At 36.0% G+C, this 26,343-nt stretch overlaps 1 protein-coding gene across 1 annotated transcript in view; it reads left to right on the top strand.

Moving 5' to 3' along the window:
* Positions 1–26,343, top strand: part of WDR70 (WD repeat domain 70) — a 132,042-nt gene that overhangs the window by 84,756 nt on the left and 20,943 nt on the right. Inside the window, exons 11-13 of the mRNA XM_058827661.1 lie at positions 10,350–10,449; positions 17,723–17,807; positions 18,818–18,956. Coding sequence (XP_058683644.1) covers positions 10,350–10,449; positions 17,723–17,807; positions 18,818–18,956 — 324 coding nt within the window. The remainder of the gene's footprint in view (positions 1–10,349; positions 10,450–17,722; positions 17,808–18,817; positions 18,957–26,343) is intronic.

Here is a 26,343-nt window from a genome sequence, read left to right as displayed (position 1 = left end):
CTTTATGGGTACTATTTCTTGCACTCTGTGCATGTGCCACTTTGAGATTTGGCTTGTGACTGTTTTGTGCTCAAAGAAGTAACCCAGAATCACCACTACATTTTATTTTATATTTAGTGCATTTTGTAAAGGTTGGGGTAGGATGGCCAAATTATAAAGTAACATGCAATTTCGTACACAAAGAGAGACTTGCTCTAAAAACTCTTAAGTCATTGGATAACCATGGATTCTGTGTTGTTTTTACAAATACTAGGAGCTCCTCAAGAATGTAGCTGCTGTGATCAATGTGTTCCCTGCTGTGAGAATATAAATGTCATCCTGGCTCACTAGCTTGCTTTTTGTCCTCACCATTATGCAGTTCTGTGGTCTCACCTGGAGAGTCCAAGATCTGTAAACAAACTTCATCCTGTTGAGGCCATCAGAATTCACTGTGCAGACATTTATAGACTCTATTTCACCAGGGCTCACAAGAGCAGAATGAGGACAGGTAGTGCATCCTTACCCTTTTGACAGGAGGACTAGCATGTATTCAAGACTGCCTTGAAGAGCCTGAGTGATTTCTCAGAAGTAGGGACACTTGTTGCAGTCAACAAAAAGCACTGCATTGCAGGATTGGCTTGTTGCTTGTCACAAATGTGAAAATGCCTGTTTGATTTCAATACTTGATGTGTTGAGGTGTATTGCCAACTGGGTAGGAGTTGGCAGAGATGTAGGAATGTTTCCTGTATTCCAGACAGGTCAGTGTGGTTTCTTGGCTGTTGCATTAAGGTGGGAGGGCCAGGTAGGGCTGCAATAATGTGTGATGCTGTCTGTCTGCGCGTGTAAAACAAACTTTAGTTTTGACTTCCTTCCTAACCAAAGGTGGCTATACACAAAATGAATCCTCCAGTGTCAAGCTGGTAAGAGGTTTACACTTGGAAATGGAAACAAGGCAATGTGCAGACTCGGTTACTATTAGTCTTTTGTTTTTTTAAATAATTTTTTATCTTATAATTTACTGTATGTCCAAATGTGTTGCAGGAAATGGAGTGGTGGTTTTCTTTGGTTTGGTTTTGGTTTGTTTTTTGGGTTTTTTTTGTGAGAAAAACACAGATGTGCTTGCAGATTAAATGAATGATCTGTAATTGCTGTAATTGAAAGACTGTGTATTCAATTCATTGGTGAAAAACAGCTGTTAAAAAAATGAAAATGAGGCAAGAGTGGACCCCTTAAAGTAAAGAACCATTATCAAACAAAGAGGGAAAACACATTAAAGTAATGGTACTGGCAGTGGTTATTGTATGGATTTATTACAGTATGTTTTACGATGTGTGACAGAAAAGAGATGACACATTGGGATGCATATAACAACATTTTTCTTATGATGAATGGTTATAGGAGGTAAGATCTTCCAGGGAAATTGAGAAGATATGGTATCCATGTAAGAAAATCAGGAAGAGCTTTCATCGTGTTGAATTTGTGTTGCCAGCTAAACATTCACAGAGAGATGTCAAGTGAACTAAGATGTTCAGCAGAGACACAATGATGCACCCTTTTTTGGAAGGCAGATTAATGGTGTGAAAATATGGGGAGTCATGGTTGTGAATAAGGTCTGTAAAAATAAACTGTAGAGTGAGAAGTTCAGTGACCAAGGGGACTGAGTAGCAGTGAACATCCAGGGAAACTGGATGGTAATCATGTACCAGAGAGAATAGTGAACAAGGGAGCCAACATGTAGATGGCATGCAGGAGATACTGGACTTCATAAAACAGTGAAGAAGTGGGACAGAAAATAGACACTTTTTCCCCAAGGTTGATGACAGTAAGGGTGGGGTAGCATCCCATGTTGAATTTGTCAGGGATAATCCTGAGACTCAGGAGGGAATTTAAGTAGCATTCTCAAATGGAATATAGTGGAATTGATAGGGAGTGAGGGTGGAGGAGAAGGCAGTACTGGATGAAAAGGCAAGAGAGAGAGAGAGAGAAAGGGGGGAACATGAAGCTATTTGGGGAAAAGTGGGTAATGTAAATAAGGTTTTGAGATACATGAATTGGTGCTTCTGAAATTTGTATTTCCCTATCCCATTGCTGGTGGAGAAGAAATACAAAGTTGCTGGGTGTAGATGTGAAATATTGTTCTGAAGTGAAACTAGAAGGCTAGAATGAGAAAATATAAGGAATCTTTTTTGGATGGAAAAGAATTCTTGGGATGCTAATGGTCAAAGAGAATTGCAGTGGAAAGAAGTACTACATCATGGAAATAGAAAAAGAATAAGAAAGAAGGGTTTGAAGCAAATAGCAAGCATTAATGGTAGAGAAGAAGGCTACTTACAGAATGAAAAATTCTATAACAGTTCACAATTCACAGAAACAAATTTTCATGGAAATACTGCAGACTGTTTGAAGGACTCTTAGATATCAATTTGGTCATCTTCATATTTCCATACCTTTAATAAACATCTTATTATTCATCTTATTATTTACATTGCATGAGACAGAAGTTAATTGATTCAAGGATTTTAATTGCAAAGAAAAAAATATTCTTTTCTCTCATACTTAAAATAACAATATGTTTTAATGTCTATTAAAAAAGAAAGCTAATTTTAAAAGTGATCCATGTTTGAAATTTAATCAGAAATTGCACTATAGAATAGCAAGCACCTTTTTATTGTATTACAAGCTTTTTGACTCTATCTAATGCTTAGGTGCTTCATTGCTGCTCTGAAAGCTAACCTGGAATGCTGTTCTGTTAGTGTAAACCACTCTAAACAATTTTTGAAATTTTTTTCCTGCTTTGCCAGTTTTTTGCTTGCAAGTGTGTGGGAGTTTTATTTGTTTGCTTCTTTAGCTAGTCAAATATATAAAACTATTGTGAGAAAAAAGCAATATCAAAGAAGGAACCATGGAATTGTGATAAGAATACTGCTTGAAAAGAAAATGAAGTTTACTTGAGAATGCTCATTTTATTACTGATGTACATGAGGAAAAATATCACTTACTACCCCTTTAACTGACGTGTTCTTCCGTCTTTGTTGTTCCATCTGAATGAATAAAACCAAAGCCATAGTTTTTAAAAACTATGTATTTTTAAATAATATGCTGAGATAATATGACATAATGGTTTACAGTGCATTTTTATCAGGAAAAAAAAATTAAATCATATGGAAGAAAGAATAGCTTGCTATGTTACAAGAAGTTTAGTGAAAATGCTTTCATCTCTTAGAGAAATACACCCATCCTCTTAGAATAGTGCTAGCTACTATTTCTAGCAAGCAAATAGTTCTGTTAGACAATGAACTTTGATAACTCACTGCAAGGTACACCTTTTTGGCTCAAGGGATTACTGAACCAGAAATGTTAACTTCATGTAGATTTTTGTGTATTTTTGGTCATACTTCTCACTATTTACACTGTTTCTCTATTAGACCACAGAAATGGTTTAAGCTTTGGGGACACTGAAAGAGTATGAGAAATTATGTTGAATATTTGGGAATAAGCTGAGAATAAGTCTGTCATAGTTGCATTTGATGACAACTTAGTAGCTTCTTCATAATTTCTTTTCTGCTTATATTTCTCTTTATTGCCAGTAGGCCAAAAGCTACTTTTAAATGATATGAAACATGCAGTGTTGGCATAGATGAGTTTGAAGAAATCTGTGGATTTTCAGTGGAGTTCTAGTGTATCTTAGCTGAATCTTTAATAAGATTTTTACAGAATAACATTGATCACACTTGATTGTTTTCTGGAAAGCAAAGAAGCCTTCAACAGTTGGGCAAGTCTAAGACTGATTAATTTAATTTTGAGAGAGGCCAAAGGAGGAGTGATTTTGTTGGTTTTTTTTATTTACAAAAGTCATATTTATGATAGTATGAAGGAGGAAAAATGTAAATTTTCTTGGATGAGATGGGTTTGATAAGTTATGAAAAGCTACAGAAGAAAGTTTCTTTTACATCCTTGTGTGTTTTTCTTACACAGTGTAAAAAATCCCCAAAGGAAGCCAACTGAATAATTTCCAAAAGCTATTTTTATTAGTAATATTTATCATTTTTGTGGCCAAGATAGGTTATTTTCTCAAATGCAAAGTTTGACTGTGCAGCCAAACATTCAGCTGGGTTTCATTTTCAAACCTTTAGGCAAATATTTAGCAATGCTGTTAAGAAGCCATCTTTCTAAAATTGTTTCCTGAAATATTTCTTGATGAATAAGCTTAAACAAGAAGAAATTGTTTTAGTGGTCAGCAGTATTCTTAGAAATTGAATGTTCTTCCTGGTGAAGGAAGCATGGGCAGGTAGGAAGGACTTTCTCATCACTTTACAATGGATCAGAGGTATCTCTAGGACACGCCAGCCTGCTTGCTTCTTTTTTTTGCCTAAACTCATACATGGTCAAATGTATCAGATGGCTTTCCTTATTGCCTTCTGCATAAATGTTTTAATTTTTATTTTTTTTTAAAATAGAAATCAAGTTTTTTGTATCAATTGCAATTAAGAAAACACTAATTTTTCACCTTGACTGGCTACATCACTATATGACTTTTCTTTTTAGACTACTCTTTTCCATAACTTCCAAGCATTTTCTGACTAAGTATTTCACACTTGTGTTTTTATTTTCATTCACAATTGCATAATATAATGGATGATTCACTGAAGATTCCATAAATTTTAAAAATATTTGTACGCTTTTTTTTTTTTCCCTTCCTGGTTATGTAGGTTTTTCATTGCAATGTAGTTGCTCAGGAAAAACTACAAAATATTTGCAAAAAAAAAAAAAAAAAAGAGCCAATTCTTTTATGGGTTCAGTATTGCACATAACTAGGTAAGCTTCTCAATGAAATACATATGAGAGACTACTGAAGGGTGTTGAGCCACTGCTGAGTGTGAGAGATAAAGAAATCCTGAATACTTGTCACCCAGAAAAAAAGGCCTTAGTTGCAACAGATGAGAATACAGTGAAATAGCTGTATTTACAGGACAGTTAAATACAGTTGTCAGTCAGATGCCCTGGTTGTGGCAAGTAAGGTTAGGCTACTGTATTCATAATTGATTAATTAGGATTGAAAGAAAAGGAGTATTTCAGGTCTGCTAATTATATGTGTAGATGTCACTGAGTTAGAAAGTCACAGAGAAGAGGAAATCATGTAAGAGTGTAATCATGTAAACAGTAAAACCTCAGATTTCACAAGTTAATCTTGTTTTGCATCAGTGTGCTCATTACTGAAACAGCATCCATTTCTACATCACGGGAAGTGGTATTGAAGAGCTGTCACATAAATTGAAAGCCCGGGGATCATGTTTACAGAGACTTAAGGAAAGCATCTGATATAGCCTGCAACTGCCTGGTCTGGGAAAATATTGAGAAATTCCTGAATTCAGCTGACATATGTAAACCTGACAATTTTTAATTGATGCACTAAACCCAGAAAGTACACTTAAATTCCTTTTGTGGATTATAATTGAGAGGAAAAGAGATATGCTGCCTTCAGTAGAGGTGGCTGAAGGGGGGATGGGTAAGTAGGCATTTGGAGAGTGTAACTCATGCCTTGGGAACCTGTCTGTCTTGTCAGCTGTGATCACAGCTCTGAGATGTTGTCTGTCTCTGATGGGATCACTTTCAACAAAGACCCAGACAGCTTTGGTCAGTTGTGACTAAAAAGGAGATTTCTGGTTTGTTTGTATTCTTCTTGCAGCTTTGTATCTCATGTGACCTTAGCCTGGCCGATGATAATATGTCATCTTGGAAAGCTTTAACATTTGTTAAAAATTACCATTTTTGGAGTTGGATATTGTCAGTGTGAGCTCTTTTATTTTGCTAAAAGTATCTTAGGTGAAAAGACCCATTTAAAACTCAAGTAGCTGTACAGGGCTTGGGACTTGCTTATCAAACAGCTCTGCTGAACTAGTTCTGCCCTTCTTGTCTAATGTTTGAAACCAGCATAAATCTCAATTGTGGTTGTGTGGTTGTATGGTTGTGTTCACACTAATAAATAAGTAATATTTTGCTATACATCTGTAAAACAGAGAAGGATTCATATAGCCATCTTTGTAGGTCTCACTTTCCCCAAGACCTGCCCTAGTTTACTGCCTTTGCTTTAAAAAAATAAAATCTAGAAGATGTTAGGAATAAGAAGGAAGAAGAATGTCTTGACTAGGACATTCAATGTTTCTTTAAAAGAAAAGTGTGGGCACAGAATGTGAGAAGCATTATGAAATTGGGAAAGTGCCAGCTTACTGTGAAATATTCTGTGTATCCCAGAAACAATGCAGAAAGTTTAAAAATTCCATCCATTAAACATATTGTTATTTTTCTCATGGATGTGGTTTGGATTTGTGAGGTGAACAAACCGAGTATGTCTGTCTTTTTGCTGGAAAAAGTTTTATTGAGTGTTTTGGAGCAGGAGATCAGTTGTGGGACGCAGAGCTGTGGCCATGTGGCTCTGTTGTACATCATTCTTTTGTGATAAACTGTTCATGTGGGTACTGTCGTCTTCACTTCCTGTATGGGTGCTCCTGAGTCCATACAGATTTCTGTACAAGGGATACTTATTGCTGATGCTCCTTCAGTCATGTACCTTTGCTTGTACCCCAACTCCTTCCCAATCTGTTCTCGTGTTTCCTTTTCTCTTCTGGCTCTAATTCTTTCTGAGGACTGTAGCAATATTGCAAACCCTAACATTTATCTGTTATTTTTGGGTTTTTTGATACATGGAACTATGTCCTTTCTCACATGTGCTTCATGTTTTATGCCTGTCATCTCATTTTGCACACAAGTACAGTCAGCTGTAATTGCTTAACAAAAACATAAGTGCTAATACAAAGCTAGGAGGAAAGTGCTTACATTGCTGGAGTTATTTGTTAGAAAACCTTTAAAGAAGTTGCAGAAGCTAGTGGTTTACTGCAGAATTTGCTGAAGTAATTAAACCTTTAAAAAATGTTAAGGACTGATGAACTTGTCAAATTTTGTGTGGCACATGACTGTTACTTCATACGAGCAGGCACCTCTGCAACAAAAGGAGAAAGGTAATGAAGGAGATATGTAGATACACTTTGCCCTAATTATCTTGACATCTTTATCTTATGTTTCAATGCTCTCCCTTTCCCTTCTTGAATCAAATTTTTGAATTGCGTACATTGGTTCTGTTGTTTCATGTCTTTCCAGCTAGAAACGTTGTGATAACATTTTTTTTGCTAATGATTTGTTAGCAAGATTAGATGTCTGTTAGAAATATTAAGAGGTCAGAGGCCAAAAACATTATTTTCTTTGAAAACTAGAATGAATGTTTGCCAGTATATGTAGAAACTTCTTTTCAACCTTCAATCATTGTAGAATATTTGATTTAGTATTACAATTCAGGGTTATATTCCTTTGCAGAATAATATATGGAGGGCAAGCTTGCAGAGCTCAAAGTTAGGAAAACAATCTTTTTACTGGCAAACTGAGCAAATTTGTTTTTAAAGACAAGAAGAACTGCTGATGCAATCTTACTATCCCTTTCAGTCAAGCCTAGTTTTACATGAAATCCTAAAGCATTGAAGCTGGATAGAGTTGGACAAAATTCATTGTTTTCATTTTTGTCATTAAGAGGCAAATGATGTCAGTCTTTTACATCTATATGTTGCTGTTCTCATTCCTCAGTGAGACAGGTGAAAAAAGGGCAGAGACTGGTCAGAGTATAGGTACTTCACTGAAAAGGCTCTATAGTACATAGGGAAATCAAAAAGTAATTTCAGTTGGAAAAGACCCATAAGGGCGTTGAGTCCCACTGCTTTATAACCTTATATACCACCTTAACTCTGCTGAGCCTACCTCTAAGCCATGTCCCCAAGTACCATATTGGTACATCTATTAAATACATCCAGGCATGGTGACTCAACTTCCTAGGAAGCCTGTTCCAATGCTCCACTGCTCTTTCAGCAAAGAGATTTTTTCCTAATACACCATCTAAACCTCTCCTGACACAACCTGTGGCCAATTTAAGATGAGTTGTTTAATTCCTGAAAGATACGATTTAGGTATTATTAATGGATTCACAAATAAATGCTAAATAAAATCAGTATCTTTGACCCTAGGAAAGTAAGACAAATTCTGAACTGTTATGTGATTTGTGATTTTATCTATAGATGTTTAGTGTTTTTAATTATAAAACATAAAAGAAAAGGCATTTGTTTGACCCCAGATCTCTTTCTGGGTTTTAATTTGAATCCAACACAAAATAAGAGGAAAGGATTTCAGATTGAGGGTGAAATGAAAGGAAAAAACCCCATACCCAACATTGAGTCGGCAGCAGAGTGTGTCAATGTGACATTGCCTGGAGGAATAGGATTGTTGTAGAGCCCAAATGAAGTTTTTTCAATTTTCTTTGAATTAATTAAATATTGTAATGTAATCTTTCTGGCATTTTTTAAAATGTGAATATTAACCATTTATGATGTTTTTGAAAGTGTCCATGGTATTTCTTAAACAAAAAATACATCATTTTAATTGCTTGTTAATATTTAACAAATACTACAGAAAATTTATTTTCTGATAGCCAATTCAGATTTTACTCTACATGTTCCTACATGCTTGGAAAAATTTATGCAATTGGATGCACAAAATGTGTTTTTTTAATATTAATAAACACTGCCACCAAAGACAAACAGTTGTAAACTGCAGTCTAGTCTTAGACTACAGGGTAGGCATAATTGGATGGAAGTGACATTAATTTCAAAACAGTTACTATGGCTAAGTGTAGGCCATTGCATTTGTTGTTCAAATACTGTAAGAAGTATGTTGTTGGTATTTGAAGTCCCCCTTTGTAAGAGTCATTTGTGGAGGGAATGCCTCATGTGACTCCTCTCAATGACTGACTAAATCTGCACATTAAAATAAGCTTGCAATAATTATTGATGTCATCACACAAGGATTTTCTAGCTTTTGAACCAAATTTAGAACTATTCTTAAGAATAAACAACATTAATTACTTTACTAATTTGTGTCTCTTACTTCCAAAATAGCCCATTAAATGAGCTTTAGTAAGGTGTATAATCAAAAATAAGAAGATAAATGAACTGAGGATTCCTGTGCAAGATTAAATCAGTTAGTGTGATTGCATTTCATAAGCATATTCTCCTTTGTTGTTCTTTAGAATTGCATCTCTTTTAATACATAGTTTGGATAGAAATCATTGAGCAGCTGGTCATTGTTTTGTTCTCTTACTGTTCAGGATGGGATTCTAGGTCTGATTTTGCTGCATGTTATTCAACACCCCCTCTGTCCCCTCCAAAAAAGATATGCATGATTTTTGTTTTGCTCATCATTACCATAAATAAAGGATTTCAGAGTCACTAATCTGCCATCTTCTTCTCTGTGTTTTAATCCTCATTTAAGGAGGGAAAGATGAGATACAGTTGCACTGAAAACCTTTAAGTCTTGAATGCTGAATTTTACAACTATATGAATTAGCTTTCTTTTATGAAAAGAGGGCAAATGAGAAGCATAGTTATCTAGGTATTAAAAAAGGAATCAACCCATCTCAAATTCCTTTGTCTCTGTTTCTGTATTTTCCCATTTTCCTTTCCTGTGTATCCACTTCCTGTCTTGGAATCTTAGCTGGTTTTGATTGGGAAGTGGGACAGCTTGGTTTGACAAGACCATTTAAATTTAATTTGAGGTTCCTTCCTTATTAGTACAATTTTTAGATATTTTACTTAATAATGACTTAATAAATAAGAAGTGATCTCCATAGAAGAACAAAATGTGAACTTGAAGGTGATTTCAACCTTTCTTTAGGATTATCAGCAAAATAGAAATAATTAAAATAAAACATACATCATTCCCATACTTGAATTTTATTGTACCTAAATGCAACACAACCTCAAAATATCTGAACTTTGTTCTATTAATTCTGTCAGGGATTAAATTTGGCAAAAACAAATTCTTCCAGTCCTTTTCAGTCCTTTCCAAAGTTATGTATATTGTATTTTGGTAGTTTTAGAAACTAAAAGCCTGCTTAGGAGAGTGTTGAAAGCTGTCTTGGAATGTATTTTTATCTTAACCAGGCATAACTACCTTTGTTCAGCGCTGGTGGGAGTTTTCCAAGAGCACTGATGCACTGATGTAAATCTGTACTGTATAATTAAACCTATGAAGAATTCAAATCTTGCATTCAAGCTCTTGTTATGAAAGCATATTCTGAAACTAATATAGTATTTTTAAAAGTCTGTTGGAAATACTTAGCTAGTGTACCTCCTAAAAGTGCAGGGGGTTCTGTTTAGAAAAAGGAATAGCAGCAGAGCACACGCTATGGGGTAATGTTTGTCCCATTTGTTTCATTTGTAATTTGATTTGTAATTGTAATTTATTTTGTAATGTTTTGTTTGTTTGGCAAACAGGTACATACAAAGTTCCACTGCAGGCAAGCCCATGCTTCAGGGACTGACACTTCATGTTTGACATTTTCCTATGATGGTACTGTCCTTGCCAGCCGAGGAGGTAGGTGATTGAAAGAACCCTATGACATGTTGAATGTAAGATGGTTCTAATGAAATCAAATGGTTCATTAAACAAACCAATCACATAATTCTTAGATGTAATTGTTTGTGGTGGAGATAAGGTAGTAAAATCAGATACTAGTTATTAAAATATGAAGAGTTTCGCAATTTACTACTTTTATTTGATGCACCATGCAATACTATGTTCCTGAAAGAGCATTTTACAGCAGTTAAGAAATATTTTAAGATAACTTTCCTGATTATATTACACAGTTTCTGATCTTTGTTTTTGTCTAGCTGTAGTAGTACACAGAAAAAAAATCATTAGCTTAATTAAAAATAGAACAAGTCCAGTTTTGTTGCTTAGTTCTTCCATGGAAGATTAGTGCCTCTCAGTAACACTGTCTCTGTTCTGGAGGTATTAATTCTTCATACAATTTTTTTAGACAATGTAATTTTCTCTCTTAATTGGAATTTTTATCTAATCTGTATTAAAAACATCAAAAGTTGATGACTGGAATTAACTTTTCAATATACACTTGAATGGCAAAAGAATTGGAATGTTCACAGGACTGGGAAAAAAGGCTTGTGTTGTAAGCTTCAAATAAAACTTTATACATGAGTCTTAGATAATAGAACAAGACTTGAGATGGCAAAGATGTATTTGAGGACTCGTTCATTTCATTATTGCCATAGGATGGTGTCTTTTGAAGACAACTTTTCATGCAGAGGTTTGTCTGCCCAGTATTTTGCAGGCAGGTGCAAGTGTACAAGCCAAGCTGTCTGGATGGAAAATAGCAGTAACCAGAAGCTCTGTGTGTGCATTAGCATCGCCCCAAGGCCAAATAAACAGGCCTAGGAAGAGGCAGTATTCCTTAATGTCAGCTAACACTGTGCCTAACATATGTTTAAGACATCTGGTCAGTTTGGTACGTAGACAGAATGAGATTGCGTACTCAAAATACCAGAATATAGGTATTCATAGTTAAAAAAATCTAAAGCAGTGGATGTGTTTTCCTAGCCAAGTAGCTTGAATTTTTTTTGTGTACTCCTTGTGCCCTGTCCCTGAAAAGGGTCGAGTGTCTGACTGGTGTACAGTGAAATGCAACTGATATTGGGTGCTGCCTTTCTGATTCTTTGTATGTCTTGCCACATTTCAAAGATTCCAAATGTTGGTTCCCAGAACACATCTTTCAGAGTAAGGACTTTGTTGTCTTATCCTTGAAGGCCTTAGGCATATGGACACTAATGGCACTTGTCTTGTTTTGTAACTGTCAGGGTCCTGGATCCAGAGTTCTGCTGCCACTCTACCCATCATTAATGGGTTGTAAGTGGTGAGGTAAAAGCTCTCAAGCTTTTTTGTCCTTACTGAACCAGACTCTTATTATGTGTGAGCCTTCTCCTGCTTGGAAAGTATGTGAACTGTGTGTCTTTTCATTCTGCACTAAGTAAAAAGCTGTGTCTGTCTGCCAGTGGTGATTGCCCCCAAAAAAATCACGTAAACATATTTCAGGAGATTTTGGAATAAACAGTTTGGTTTGCTTTTAAACACCACAGCAAACAAGACTAATACTTAGGGAGGAGTGCTGTCTTGAAACCTCTTTTTATGTAAATTCTATTCTGTTTCACGTTTATGAATGTAGATCACATAAATGACCTCTTCTTATTTTTATTGCATGTGGCACTTTTACCTGCCTGCACTTCCTCATCTGTCTCCAGTTTTTGTCTCATGTTAAACAGACTTTCATTTACTCGGGTTTTATCTACCACTCTCTGCTCTAAGCTGTATGAAATGTTGATTGATTGATTGCAGAATGTAAGACTGCACAGAAATTTGGCCACTCAGTGTGGATAAAAGTGCTACCTTTGTCTAGTGTATTGAAAGAAAGAAAAGAGCTCTGTGTGCACTATGCTAGAAAGTAAGGAGGATTCATACCTTATCTTGACTTGTTTGGTTAGTGCTTTAAAACAAGTATTGCTTTGGATCTGTACCAACAAAAGCAGATGTGGATCCAGCATTTGTAGATTAACACACCTGCCAAGTGCTGAGGATCAAAGAGAGGATAGTTGTTTGGGGCATGGGAACTTTCATTGAAAGCCTGATGGACTTTCCTGCATCTGATGTAGATTCTGTTTTGGATATGAGAAGATGAGGCATGGCTCAGCTGCATGCACAAGGGAAAATAAAAACCTAAGGAGCTGCTAATGAAAGTTTCCAGTCCTATTCTTGTTGGATATTAGGTAGAAACTTGACAGAAACTTAAGAAAGTGATATTTCTGCATGCTTGAAACCATGAAGGATAGTATTTGGGGAACATTTTCCTTGTTTAGCAGGGGAGAGATAAGAATTAGGATTGGACTTGGGGTCTTACTGTAAAAAATTTAAAAGTATTTATTTGATATTCTCTTGATGTTTTTGTTGGGCTTTTGTTTGGGGTTTTTTTCCATTTTACTTGTATTTCTTTCTTCATTTTGAAATGGGTTTGAAAGATAGAAACATGTATGCTCAAGGGTTATACAGCAGCATGTATAGTGACTGTTTTGTGTACTGTAATAGCACATTGCTCTGAAAAATAAATCCAAACACTGGCATTTCAAAAATCAGATGGGTTTTTGTCAAGTAATATTTCTCAGGAGCTGAACACTGGTGCTCATTCTTACTATGCCAGAAATACATTTACTAGTTTTAATAGGCATAGCCAGCTATTTGCAGCACCTGGAGCTGAAATGGCTTTATGAAAATCTTCTAGCATCCTTCTAGCCATAGGCTCATTTCATATGTTTAGAAAGGATGATGCATTAAGTATTTGATCAGGCTGGTATGGATGCAGGTGGTGCTGAGAAGTAGTGTCTCTCTACAAATGTAGGTGGAGATTCTTCAATTTGTAAATTCCCTTATGAGATCTTTGGCTTTGGTCCCAACCTTTGATGCCTCCAAAGGTTGCTCTGTAGTTGTTGCAGCTCCTCCTGCAGAACCAGCAAAGAATGCAGAAGCCTCTACCTTGTTCTGTAAGGCGTCTGTCACATCTGTAGTGTAAGCCTTCATAGAAAGGCTCAGAGTTGATAAACATATTCTGGTAAGCTTATTATGCTATGTGTTTCCTAAGCTATAACTTTTTAAAATTCCCATTTCCTATGTTTCTTTGCTTCCCTCATTGATCTCTGTGAACAATTTCTGTCATCGAGCTTTGCTTTCAACACAGGAGTTCTTCTTTTTAAATAGTGTTGCTGACCGTAGGCTTTGTGAATTCCTGGCAGCACTTCTGCTTCTTTTGGGCCTGTTTGCATTCATGTGCTTGTCTTCCTAGTAACTACCTTCTGAAAAGAAAAGAAAAAAATCAGATAAAATCTTTATAGTATTAGTGCTTTGGCCTTATTTTGACTAAACGGCATTTGCAAAATGCCTGTCTGTACTCTCTAAAGACTGTTTTTCTAGGACCTAATTGTTAGGTTGTTTGCACTTGATAAATCCAGTGCTCAATACCATTGGCATTAACAGTGTCTTGACCTGATTGTGTCAGCCTGGAGCCTGTTTATTGGTATCCTTCTTATTAAAATGGAAAAAAATAGAGTTTGAAATGCTACTAAAAATGCTATAAAAGATTTAAATAATCCTGCCAGGCTTTGGAGAAGTCTGCTACCAAGAAAAAATACTGAATGATCTAAGCAAACTGTTCTGAATATTCATACTGAGTTGCACAACTTCTCTTTATATTCTTTTGTTTAAGGATAACTATTTTTGTTCTTGTATAAAGTAATTAAAAACAGATCACTACTGCTACAGCTCTGCTAAAGAGGCCTCCTAAGCATTGATAGAAGTATCCTACTAGAAAAAATCCTTGGTGCTGAGGAAAGTTAATATTCTGTGATCTTAGTGACAGTGATTTCAACTCAAAATGCAGTTTAGATTTAGGAACTGTCATGGTTTTAAAGCACTAGTTAAAAAGTCACTAGAAAACTTGCTCATTTCTTGCCGTGAGATATAGATTAGGAGAAGGGCAAAACAGGCTTAAAACTTAAAAGGAATAAAGAAAGTTTATTAACAAAGCTACAAGGATAAGAAACCAGAATAAAACCTCCAGAAACCCTTTTTTCCCCACCACCCAACCACTCCCTTGTCTAATTGACAGCATAGAGACACAACCTGGTGGTTAAAGCAGTCCCAACTATATAGTAGCTTTTTCATCAGTCTTTGTAGAGAAAAAAATAAGTTCTCTTTTGTCATTCTATAGAGAGTTTTTCACAAGAAAACAGTTTTCTCATGGTTTTCTATTTTGCTGATGCCAGCCACCCGGAAAACTCTGCCATCAGTCTTCTCCTCCCATTTCACACTTCTTTGAGGTGTGTTCATGGGCCATGAATTCAAAGGGTGTCATTTTAAGGATGACTTATTCAAAGGCGAAGGTTCATTTATTTCTGTGATCATTTCTGGGAACAGAAGTTTTCTGTTTTCTTCTTAGGGGCTACAAGTCTTCAGCAACTCTCACGTCTCTGTTTCTGGTCCAGCATCTCATAGGATCACAACTACTTTACTATTTGCTCAGCTTCATCAATGAGCTACCTTTGATCAGATCTACACTTTGAAATACTTCATTCCCCCCAAAATACTCTTTCATGAATTAAAGTTTTTCAGAACATTATTGTCCATCTCCCTAGCTTTAACAAAAGAATATTTCAGCTTATTAAGCCATCTTCTTATCCTCTTCCCATCTGAGGCTTAATTATTTTCTTCACTGGCTTTGATAGTTTATGTTGTCTCTTTACATGTTGATCACTCTCTTCTCCTCACTCTGGGAAAAGGATTAAATCTGCAGGTCTCCTCTGGGTAGTGAAAAGATTAAAATCTGGCTCAAGCTGCAGGTATTCATGGAGTCAGATTTCAGCTCAGCAGCGCTTAGAACCAGGCCCCCCTGGGAAAAGCTCCAGCCACGCCGGAGGCTTCCCGGGAGGCTGCAGGAGAGCCAGGCCCTGGGCTGGGGCCAGGGAAATTCCCTCAGGCTCCATCCCCCCAGCCCAGCCCAGCCCCTGCGTGTGCCAGGTGGCCTGGGGAGGGGACAGGAGCCAGCTGGAGTTCTTTTACCTTTCACAGCTGGAAACCCAGGGAGCAACAGAAATTCACGGGCTTAGGTTTTAAAGGAGGGTGTTCACAGATTGATCTCACTTTTCAATGGTCAAAACTACTGTCAGTTCTCAGAAATGTCCAGTTATTGGCCTGGAGAAAAACTCCCACCAGCCTCCAGCAGCCTTAACTTCCTTAGGTGTTTCTTACTATTTTTTTTTTTTCTGAAATGCCAGTCTATCACAGGAACCAATTTGCATTTGCACACTGATAATTTTAATTTGGAGCAAATTCCTAATATTGGTTAAGTTTCACAGCATTAGCAAGTCATGTCATTCTACCAGCATTTTTCGCTCTCCAAATACTTAACACTTCTGTTTCTAAACTATTTCAGTTTAAAACAATGTTGACTTGAAATCAGCCATAAATTTGAGTCATACTAGAGTCTTCTGAATTTCTTAACCAGCCCATTACATTTTCTTGCTAGCAAAGGAGCTATAGTTACATGTCTGACTGCATTTCTCCTGCTAAAACCTGGCAGGACTACAGCTTGAAGATCATGTCAAGGCTCATTCCACTAGGAACAGAACAGCCTTGGCTGCTAGCCGTAGATCTCTTCCTATCCAGGAGATTTGCAAAGTGGCCAAGTGGTGTCCTTTGCATACATTTATAAAGTGCTGGTGCTTTAGATGTAACATCTCAACGATAAGCGGGTTTTATTTCTTGTGGGGTGGGAGGGCAAAGGGAGGGCTCATTTTACAAGACTAAATGCTTTGAAGTACTTGGGATGGAGTCTACTGGGAAATAATAAGAAAACAGATATTCCCAAAACAGGGGCTCAACATTTTTCTTTCTTGTCATTTTTTAGCTTCCCAATGAACAGAAATATTCTCTGCTCTAGACATCATTTATTTAAGTTGTCCACTTCTTAAAAATATTTTGTAGTAAGGAGTTATCCTAGTCTTTAATATAAACATACATGATGTACGAGGCCACACATTACTGCTTTCCCTGTAAAGGGCACTGCTGGCCTTGATTTCTTCTGTTACTTCTTTTAAAAACATTTTACTTCCAAGGCCTCCTTCGAGCTCTTGAGCTCAAAGGCTATGAATCCACAAAATACTTGTAGATAACCAAATTACTTCCCTGCAAGATTTGTACTTTGGAAGGAAGCTGATCTTGCCTCTTAGGTCAGGAAGATTTTGTAACTTTTTGTGTAAAATTAATCTCTGGATATTTTTAAAGAGAATTGTTGCTTACATGTCCTTCTTTTTACCCTTGAAAGTGCTGAGGCACTGCTGTCAAATGCTAGGACGTGTCTAGGTGCTTGAGTGACATACTTCAGAGTTCAAATTCTGTAGCTCATCTCATGCTGGAAATATGTGTTCCAGAAGGATGATCAGAGCAGAGATGTAGATGTCTCTGAGAATAACTAACTAATCTCCTTTTTTACTCCTGTTCTCACTTTGTTAATATGTCATAACTTTTCAAAAAGGGATAAACAGCCTGACTTTTACTGGCCTACAGTCACACCATATTTATCAAACACAGATGAGAATTGCTACAAATCTCTTTCTGTAACCTTGATTTTGGCTTTTATGGCAAAAGGTACTGTGGTGAAAAGGTTTTGTTATAGCAAGTCTGGTTTCACTTGCTTCCCTTCACCCGTTTCCCTGAGGATTTCTGACTAATTCCAGGGCCTCTTCTCCATACTAAGATAGCAGTTTGTAGCCTGCTAATGAAGGGGGAAAACTTTTATGTGCTTTCCATTCTTCCTGACTTCTTTTTCAGGACAGGTAAAAACGACACATATAAAACTTGTTTAGTTTTTCATCTAGATAATTCATGGCAACATTTTAAATTTCTTTTGATATCATGAAAGTTAAATTTGTTCCTAGCAGCAAAGCATTAATTCTTACAAACATAGAATAAATCAGTGATTGAGGAATCTGATTCCACTATGGATAGTGGTTCTTGATAGGAGGGATTAGCACAATAGAATTGAACCGCTGAAGAGAAGCATATTATGCTTCTCAGCCTTGCACTGTCATAGTCACTTAACGAGGAAGAACATCCAAGTTGTTCCCATTTTGGGATGCTTCTATTATTTAATTTTGTTACCCTTCTCTCTGAATTAGAGAGTGAAATTTTCTGACATGTGTAAGTTCTTGACTTGAATTCTTTACTGATAACCTTTGTCTCTTTTGTTTCATAGGAGATGATACTTTAAAGATATGGGATATTAGACAATTTAAAAAACCTCTTAATTCAGCAGATGGACTGCCCAGCTTCTTTCCAATGTAAGTATTCTAATTTATTCCAACTAGCAGAAATAGCAGTATTTTTGCTGAATGGGAAGCGGTTTTGCTGGAGTTCTTCTCAGTTGTCACTAGGTCCACAACTGTACAGAGAGGACTGCACAAGGATGACTGCGAAGTGACAATTCTTGTCTATTTTAGGGATTCAAATCACTTTAAAAGATCTTATTTTTGTGATATTTCAGTCTCATATATCTTAAGTCTAATTAGATTAGTAACATTTCAGGAGGAGGTCCTTATGTGTGTAATGAGATATAGATGTAAACCTCATTCTTATTTAGTCTATGATTAATAAAAAAAGAGATGAATGAAAAAGTAGACATAACATGAAAGTATGTGATATGAATTCAGGTTACAGTGTCAGAAGTGCTGACTTTATTTTACTCATAGTGCTAAGTATTGTTTTCAGTATTATTATTGGTCTGATCTGCATTTCTATAGCTGTAATACAGCCAAATCCCCTAAGGACAGTTTGTAATTTTGAAATAACATCTTAGAAAGACAAGTCATGGACAGCTCAATCTTAACTGCAGTTTGTAACACAGAGGAAAAGTAAACTGAAAAATAATTTTGACCAATGCATAAACACACCACCTTGTATCCCTGAAGGGTATATTGTCAGAAAAGACAGATTTCATGGTTAATACATTTTTTTTTTCCCTTAATGATGACAGCCAGATTTGAAAGTACTTTTTTGTGTGTTTCTTGTATTCAAAAGCTTGCAAGACTTTTGAGTGGAGGAGAATTTTGCTGGGATGAGGATTTTTATAGAATCCAGTTTTGCACATCCTGTGCACAACTGTAACAACAATCGTGACAGATAACCCTAATTGATAGGTACAGCAATAGATGACAGCTAACAAAAGACTTTTTCAAGCTTTGTCTGGAAAGGACTAACAAATATAAAAGATTGTTTTAAGGAGTGCAATTCATATCTAAGTTCTTGATGTGTTAATTATCTGCCCAGTGAGATGCTTTGTTTTCTTCAACAGGACAGATTGTTGTTTCAGCCCAGATGATAAAGTCCTTGTCACAGGCACCTCTGTTAAGAAAGGTGGTGGCAGTGGGAAGCTGTTTTTCTTTGATCGTGAGACCTTCCAGAAACTGTATGAGATAGAAGTTACAGATGCGGTATGTATTTTAGCTTAATCATCTCTTCAAAACAGGAATGAATTAATGTTAATATGCTTCTTTTCCTTTACATAGGTAATTACCTGCTGATACCACTGTGATTTTCCTACTCCATGATTCAGAGATAGGACTAGAGTAACCTGAATAATTGTAACCTGAAGAGTAACCTGAAAAATTAAAAAAAAAAAATTAAAAAAAAAATAAAAATCCTAAGTCAAGGTGTTTAAGCAGTAGAACTTCCCTGCTCTGGTGTTAGCATTGCGTTTCTCGAGGATTTCTGCAAACCCTTCTAGATCTATGAAGTGAAACACAAGTCCTAAAATACGTAGATGTTCATGTTGTTTATTTCACCAGGTATCACGATGAAATGCCTTATTGTGACAAAACTCCTTTTTGTCCATGAGACAAGATTAGTCTTACTAATTATTCTAGATTTTACTTTACTTTAGATCTTACTGATTACTCTAGAATGTATTTCTGGCTTGCCTAAATGCAACAATTTGGGACAAAAAGAAGGCATCATTAAAAAAATCCATCAAATACACCATTCTCACTAGTTGCTATAAAAACCTAGTGCTGTGAACCTGTAATACAGAAGGGCTTGAACTGATTCCTATTCCACCTATTCCCTTCTACAGAAGGGAAAAGCTCAATACCCTAGATGAAAAGGTCCTTTTCCTCTTGTAAAATACAAGTAAACTTATGGGTGATAATGAACCCATAATGAGTGAGTGAAATTAGAATAGAATCGCCACTGATAAGTATGGCAGTGTATGTTTAGTCGCTTTAGTTGTTGGAGTATGTCAGATTAGCAATTTTGTCACTTTGTTTCAGGATACCATTTTCTCCTTCTGCACTTTTTTTAAGCTAGCACAACAGGCTTTCCTAGCACAGCAGACAAAATCTTCTGCTGGATGTTGTTTATACACCACCACCTTTGTATTTGCTTTTCTTTTCGAATCCTGCTTTCTCCTTTAGTCCATCCTAAGGTAAAATCTGCTTATGGATGGATTTTTATATCTGTAATTTTGGTGGCAGCCAACTTGCAAATTAAAAATGCAGAATTCTTATCCAAGCAGAAAACACATGTTTTTTTGTAGAGCAGAAAAACACCTGTTTTCGTCATAAACATATAATCTAAATACAAAGAGGTTTTATATGACTTTGGAAGTTTTACTTAGTACTAAAATTTTTTTCCAAATACAGCAGAAATTCGCTGTTATATTTTTCTCCTGTGGAACATACCAAACCACAAACCAAACTTAACTAGTTTCTAGGGGATTTTTATTTTCTGATATAAGCCTCATAACCAAGTATTTATAACCTTTTTCTGAGAGAAAACATGAATGGCTCAGTACATCCTCTGAAACTTCATGACAGAGACAAGGAAAACAACTACATAAGATAAAGTACAAGAAGGAGATTTTTGTAGGAGTTCTCCTGTCTGTGGGCACTGGAAACAAAATAGTTTCATAATTCCATTCACATTTATTTTGAACTCATCAGACCTGAGTGTTTGGAGGTGGTCATGGTGGCATCTCCTTTAGTAGTGGTCATGTCAGTGTGCAGTAACAGTGTGTCACTTTAGCTCTAAGGCTGCAAGAAGGAGGAGTTTGTCAATGGTGGATCCTGTAAGTCCGAAAACACTTAAATAGTGAGAGATACTCCTCGCCAGTCTGCTTTTTTTGCATTCAAAGAAACTTTGTCTTCTAAGTCTTGGAAATAAAGGGTCTGTTTACCTGCCAAGATAGATTGTACTACAGGGAAGTCCACAAAAGATCCCTTTGCTCTGAGTTTCTCTCAGAATCAAGAGCTAAATTTCTGTTCTTTGCTTAAAAATGCAAAAGAGACATGGAACAGGGACCCAACAGTAGGAAACTGTCAATAAACTACTTCATTGGGGCCACTAATATAGTAAAATTTTAAGTATGTGTAAAAGCCTAAGCAGGTTCATAATTTTATACTATAAATTTGTTTAGGTGCTGATATTTATATGTACTTTTTAAGACTGTAGTAAATCACTTTGGTCTGTAGAGTTTTAGAGCTGCTGGTTTTCTTCATTTCTAGTCATAAAATTTAAGACTGTCATTCTTCTGCTTTGCATATGGTAGAAATGAATATGATGGAACTAATAGGTGAATAATTGAAATAAATACTGATCTTAGGACAATTTTCAGTGAGTGAGCACTACAAATATCTGCACAATGAGTCTGTCTAGCTTACAACTTTAACTCTACACATCTAAGGAAAACACAGTTTAGCATATCAATCTGAATCTAAAAGAAGAAAAATTACTGTAAGTGGTCTTACAAAATAAAAACAGTATATTTTTTCAAGGTCTTTCTACTGTTTGTATCTTTTGGCTTTTTCATTAGTGTTCTTTACTTGTTCCTCTCAAATTACTATGTTTGATGAAATATAAACGCATAAAGGCATGCTAAAAGCAAATGAATTTTCAAGAAGCTGGCTTTTATGTTTTGTAAGCAGTAAATGCTGTTTGTTGGAAAGATCATTGGTCTGTAAACTGGTAGATTAATATCTTGTGTGTAGTTTATCAAAGCATTTTTTCAGCAGTGCAGTAATTGCTTTCTACCGGCTGCTTTCCTAGTTTGCATTTTTTCTTTATACTCTGAGAAGTAGTAGTTAGCATTTAGCATTAGTGTAATTAAAGATAAACACACAATGTTATCCAAGACTTCAGTTTGTTTTCTGCAACTAAGTGTAACTTCCTTACATTTTCCATGTTACCTAGTGCTGAAATACGTAATTTTCCATTCTGTTTTGGGGTTTTTTAGGCATTGCAGAGCTGAAATTCTGCTATATGTGTTATAAACGCACAAATGCATCATAATGTATCTCTGCAAAGAGCCTGATCTGCTCTCATTCCTAATGAAATCATTTCAGTGATTTCAGTGAGATTTAGTTCATATTGCTAAAGAAAAAGGGCATCTTTAGTAACTTTTTGAAGGCAATTGTATAGCAGTTTAGTGGTAAAATACATATAATCAGATTAACAGAAAATCTGTGAAGAAAAAGTATAAAGTATTCATGTGTTACTTTTTTAATTCCACAAGGATTTTTTAAAGGGAAATGCTAGCAAGCCTAGAAAATTGAAAAGCAGTAAAGAGCAGTAAACATTATCTTAAACCTCCTTGGTAAATAGCCAGTGAAATTGGCCTGTGAGTGAACTTAGTGGGTAATGAGAAAATATTTAATGGGAATGTTTGACCAAAGCTGAGTACGGCATTCCTTTCCATCATACCACGCAAACCTTTTTTCACCTTTTCTTTCAAGTTTTCATGGGAAAATCCATTACTGTTTAGAGCTGCTGGAGTGAAACCTTGTGGTTTTACTAATGGACTAACAGTCTGATTAGTTTCTGCTGTTGTGGCTGTGTATAAAATATTAATTTGCCTTTTTCCTCTTGTATTAGTGTTTCGGTTTTTTTGTTTCTCAGCCACAATCTGTGCTTAAACAGCTATTTTGTTGTGTCCACTCATGAATGCCATCCCACCATCTAGGCACTGGGACTCTTGCAGATTCAAGCTTCTTAAATAAATAGCAATACTTTTTGAAGAAAGCTAATGTCATAGGAGCTGGACCATGGGCTCTGTCTGTGGCCAGTAGCTGGAGAAGGTGTGAACAGGACAAAGACAAAATTGTTGGTGCTTCTGTGACCATCCTTTCTGTTTCCAGTGACTGCTGTTCTTGAGATATCTTTATGCAGATGGAGGAATTTTGCAGTTAATAGCACTCAGTGAATTTTTTTTTCATGAGTTTATTGAAGAGAGAAGTCACCCGTGCTGCAGGTTATGGCAGGGTCCTTTACTTACTGCTGATTACATCAAAATTATATCAGGGTGGGAACTCCTGCCTTTGCCACTCATAAGAAAGCTGATACTCTGTGTGCAGTACCCCAGCATTGCTCTGGCTTGGTATGTACAGGTACAGTTGGATATTTTGAGGGCTTTGTACTGTGATAGTGATTGTGTTTACTAAACTGTACAGAATTTCCTCTTTTTAATGGAACTTGAAAAAATCCTGTTATGAATGTGCAGCCTTTTCATCATTTTTCTGTCTCTCTTCTATCTTGAAAGTATTATTTATGAAAGGTTCTTCTGCTCTAACCTCAAATGTTCACAATAAAATATGTTTATTAAACTCCCTCAATTTGAGCGTTAGAGGCTTATTTAATCTGAAATACCTGTAACTGCACACAGAGCCTTTCTTCATTCAGTTTACATGGATAAGGAGACTTAAACAGATGCAGGGAACAATAATGCCAGAATATGGGGGAACAGAGTTTATGTCCAGAAACTCAGAGGCCATTTCCCTTTCTTTTCATCAGTTAGTATGAGAGACAGGAGGACCTGTAGCTGCTGTGGAATGAGGTCTCATCTTTGGGATATGCAATCTGGAACTGAAGGGAGATTGTGCTGCCAGATGAAAGCCAGGGAGGGTTTATTCCTAATTCTTGCTTTGGTTATGCAAGCATGAGATCTTCATGGGAACCAGTTATAAATACCTAGTATATGGGAAAAAGAATTGGGTACACAACATTTCCTCCAATGTCAGTTTAATTTAAAATAGCTGTGGATAGGCACTTCAATCACTCTCACATGTCTGTCATTCATTTGGCTACTTCCAACAGATCACCCTGTAGTTATCCTGATTACAGACAAGATTGATCTTGGCAGCAGTAGAATACTCATTTTCCCCATATGGAAAGGACAAGTATTACACCTTGTTACTGCCAAGCAAGAATGGGCAGTGAGAAAGGAAAAAGAAAACAGAAGTTGTATAGTTACAGGAACTGCTGATTTTTAATGAAAATTGAAGTAATAATTTAATTTATAAATGAGCCGGGATGATGAGTTCATGTACACTATATAATGAGATGTGCAAGTTTTAAAAATATCCCACAGATTTTTGTAGATAAGAAACAATCCAAAACCATAGATTTATGGTTTGGGAAACCTATTTCTGTTAGGAGGATTTTTCAATATTTTCTTAGTTTCTCAAATATAAGCAAAAGTTAAATTATTACATACTTCTGAAAATACCTCTAAGGGATGTTTCAGGAAGGTCTTCTGAGACAAGCTATAAATAAAACTTCTTTTTAGATGAACGAGTGAAAAGGAAAGCAGGAATAAGGAATGTGAACCTTCCAGCATCCTTTATGCATGGTTGATATAGGATTGCAGTATTTCTTTCCTTGACCTTAAACAATATCATTTACTATTTATAAGGTGCAGTAATATAGTAAAGGACTTTTTCACTGTGGCCCATTTCACTAAGATTTAAAGCTTTTGGATTTAAGAAAAATGAAGTCTTTTAACTTCTGGAAGAGATCATCTTGCAACTTCTGTTTGTTTGTTTTGTTTTTTTTTTTCTTTTTAAGAAAGCCATTTATTTTATTTTAAAGGAAAATCCATATTTTCCACTATAGATAAGTTAATAAAATATTTAAGGCCCTGTAAATTTATGTGGTTTTTAAAGTGAACAAAAAAACCCTCTAGAATAAGAGATGAATCACAGGAATGTGTTTTCTCTTATACCATGGTCAATTTTTTTTTCCTCTTCCATATATATAAGGACAATGTGGTCCTTCCCTTTGTGTATCCTGGAGCAGCATGTACTTTGTTTTAGGAGAGCTGTCACTGGAGGTTTGAGGTATGCAAGAGTAATAAACTGTGAGGGTTTTGTCCCTGTAACAGGGAGTGAGAGTACATAAAGGTTGTCTCCCTTAGTTTTATGATATATGGAGATGAAAGTGTGGCTGTAATTTTAACAGACCAGGTTTAAAAACGCCTGACATTGCAGTTACAAGGAAAACAGGTTGTCACCTTGATTAAGTTACTTTTTTATTCATCAAAAGAGGAAAATATTGTTCAGTGGCTCCATGCACTTGTAAAAATATATTTTATGGCAGTAGCTTGAAAGTTGAGTGGTAAAGCATTGTTGTCCGTGTTTTCTGTATTGAAATAATTCTTTGGAATATTGGCCTCTGAAAATATTTTTAGGGTATTTTTGGTTTCTACATAGAAAATGGTAAGTTTTATCTGTTTCTGGTCCCTTTTCTATTGAATATTTCCACACATTTTCTCAGTCATATTTCACAAGGGAAAAACATTAGTATTCTTTCCTCCACTACAGTATTCTCATGAGTATTTTAAATCTAATGATTGCAGGTCACTACGTTGTAGATACTCCCTAACCTCACACCTTATTTATTGTGGTTGGCTCTTTTCCTTGGAAGAGCTCCAGGGGAACCTTGAACGTGAAGATTTTTGCAATTGGGGTTTAGATAGTAGATTTTTAAATATATTAGTACATTTCTATTATGTGAGCGGCATTTTTTTAAAATCAGAATATGCATAGTGTGAACATACGTATTTTTGCTCAATAAAAGAAACAAGGTGGAAGCATTTGTTTTTCAGCTTGGCAGACATTTGAAAATGGCATACTTCTAAATCTGTTTAACTTTTTTATAATTTTTTAAAATTCAGCAGTTTTATAAGAGTTACAGTTTTATCCCCTGTTCCGGGTCTTCCAGGAGGTGGACCAGCTGTTGCCAGGTAGAGCAGCATGGAAAGCTAGGTAGGTGGGTGTTGTATCACCACTATGTTCTAAGACACCAGAGGAAAGAGATGACGGAGTGTTCAGTGGGAATTGTTACAGCCTGAGCAGCACTGCCTCTCTGTGATTCTAAAGGCAGAAATTCTGTAGCTCTTGGAGAGCAGCAGGTGGTTAATGTAGCTGATGTTTCATGAAAATCATCTGCAGAGAAATCAAGTTAACAGTAGGAGAAGGAAAGAACTAGCATTCTTTCCTTATAATGCAAACTTTATTGGTGCCTTTTACTCTCTATCCTGTATTTCAACTACCATCTTTGATTATTGTGTAGAAATGATGGTATTTCTGCAGGTAGAATTGCTATTATCTATGAATTAGAATTTCAAGTATCTGAGGTTTTTTGTCCCTTTAGATTCCAGTTGCTTACAGCTGGAGAGAAATTATTTGTTACTGTGGGTGAAAATGTGTTGAAACACTTCCTTAAAAGTCCTTAGGACCTCTTTCTGAACTTCATGGAGTATGTGTGAGAGAAGTGTTTTCTTTTAAAGCATTGAGGTCTTTAAAGGGAGTTACTCTATTGCCTATAAGTTAGAAAGCATATGGATCTTTCCTCATCATGAGATTTTTAGTATATTTCAATTAACTTTCTTATCTTTTCTCAAGTAGTGCATGCATTCTTGCTGGAATGTATAAAATAAAACATGATAGAGGGTTTTTTGATCCATGAAAACTGTGAGCCGCATAAACCATGCCTGTGAAAATTTGTACAAAGGCTAGATTTGTATCCACTGCACAGCAGTCTAAATATTTG

This window comes from Poecile atricapillus, chromosome Z (assembly GCF_030490865.1).
Source record: "Poecile atricapillus isolate bPoeAtr1 chromosome Z, bPoeAtr1.hap1, whole genome shotgun sequence".
Lineage (NCBI taxonomy): Eukaryota > Metazoa > Chordata > Aves > Passeriformes > Paridae > Poecile > Poecile atricapillus.
Note: the sequence above shows the minus strand (reverse complement) of the source record. Positions and strands in the feature narration are given on the sequence as shown.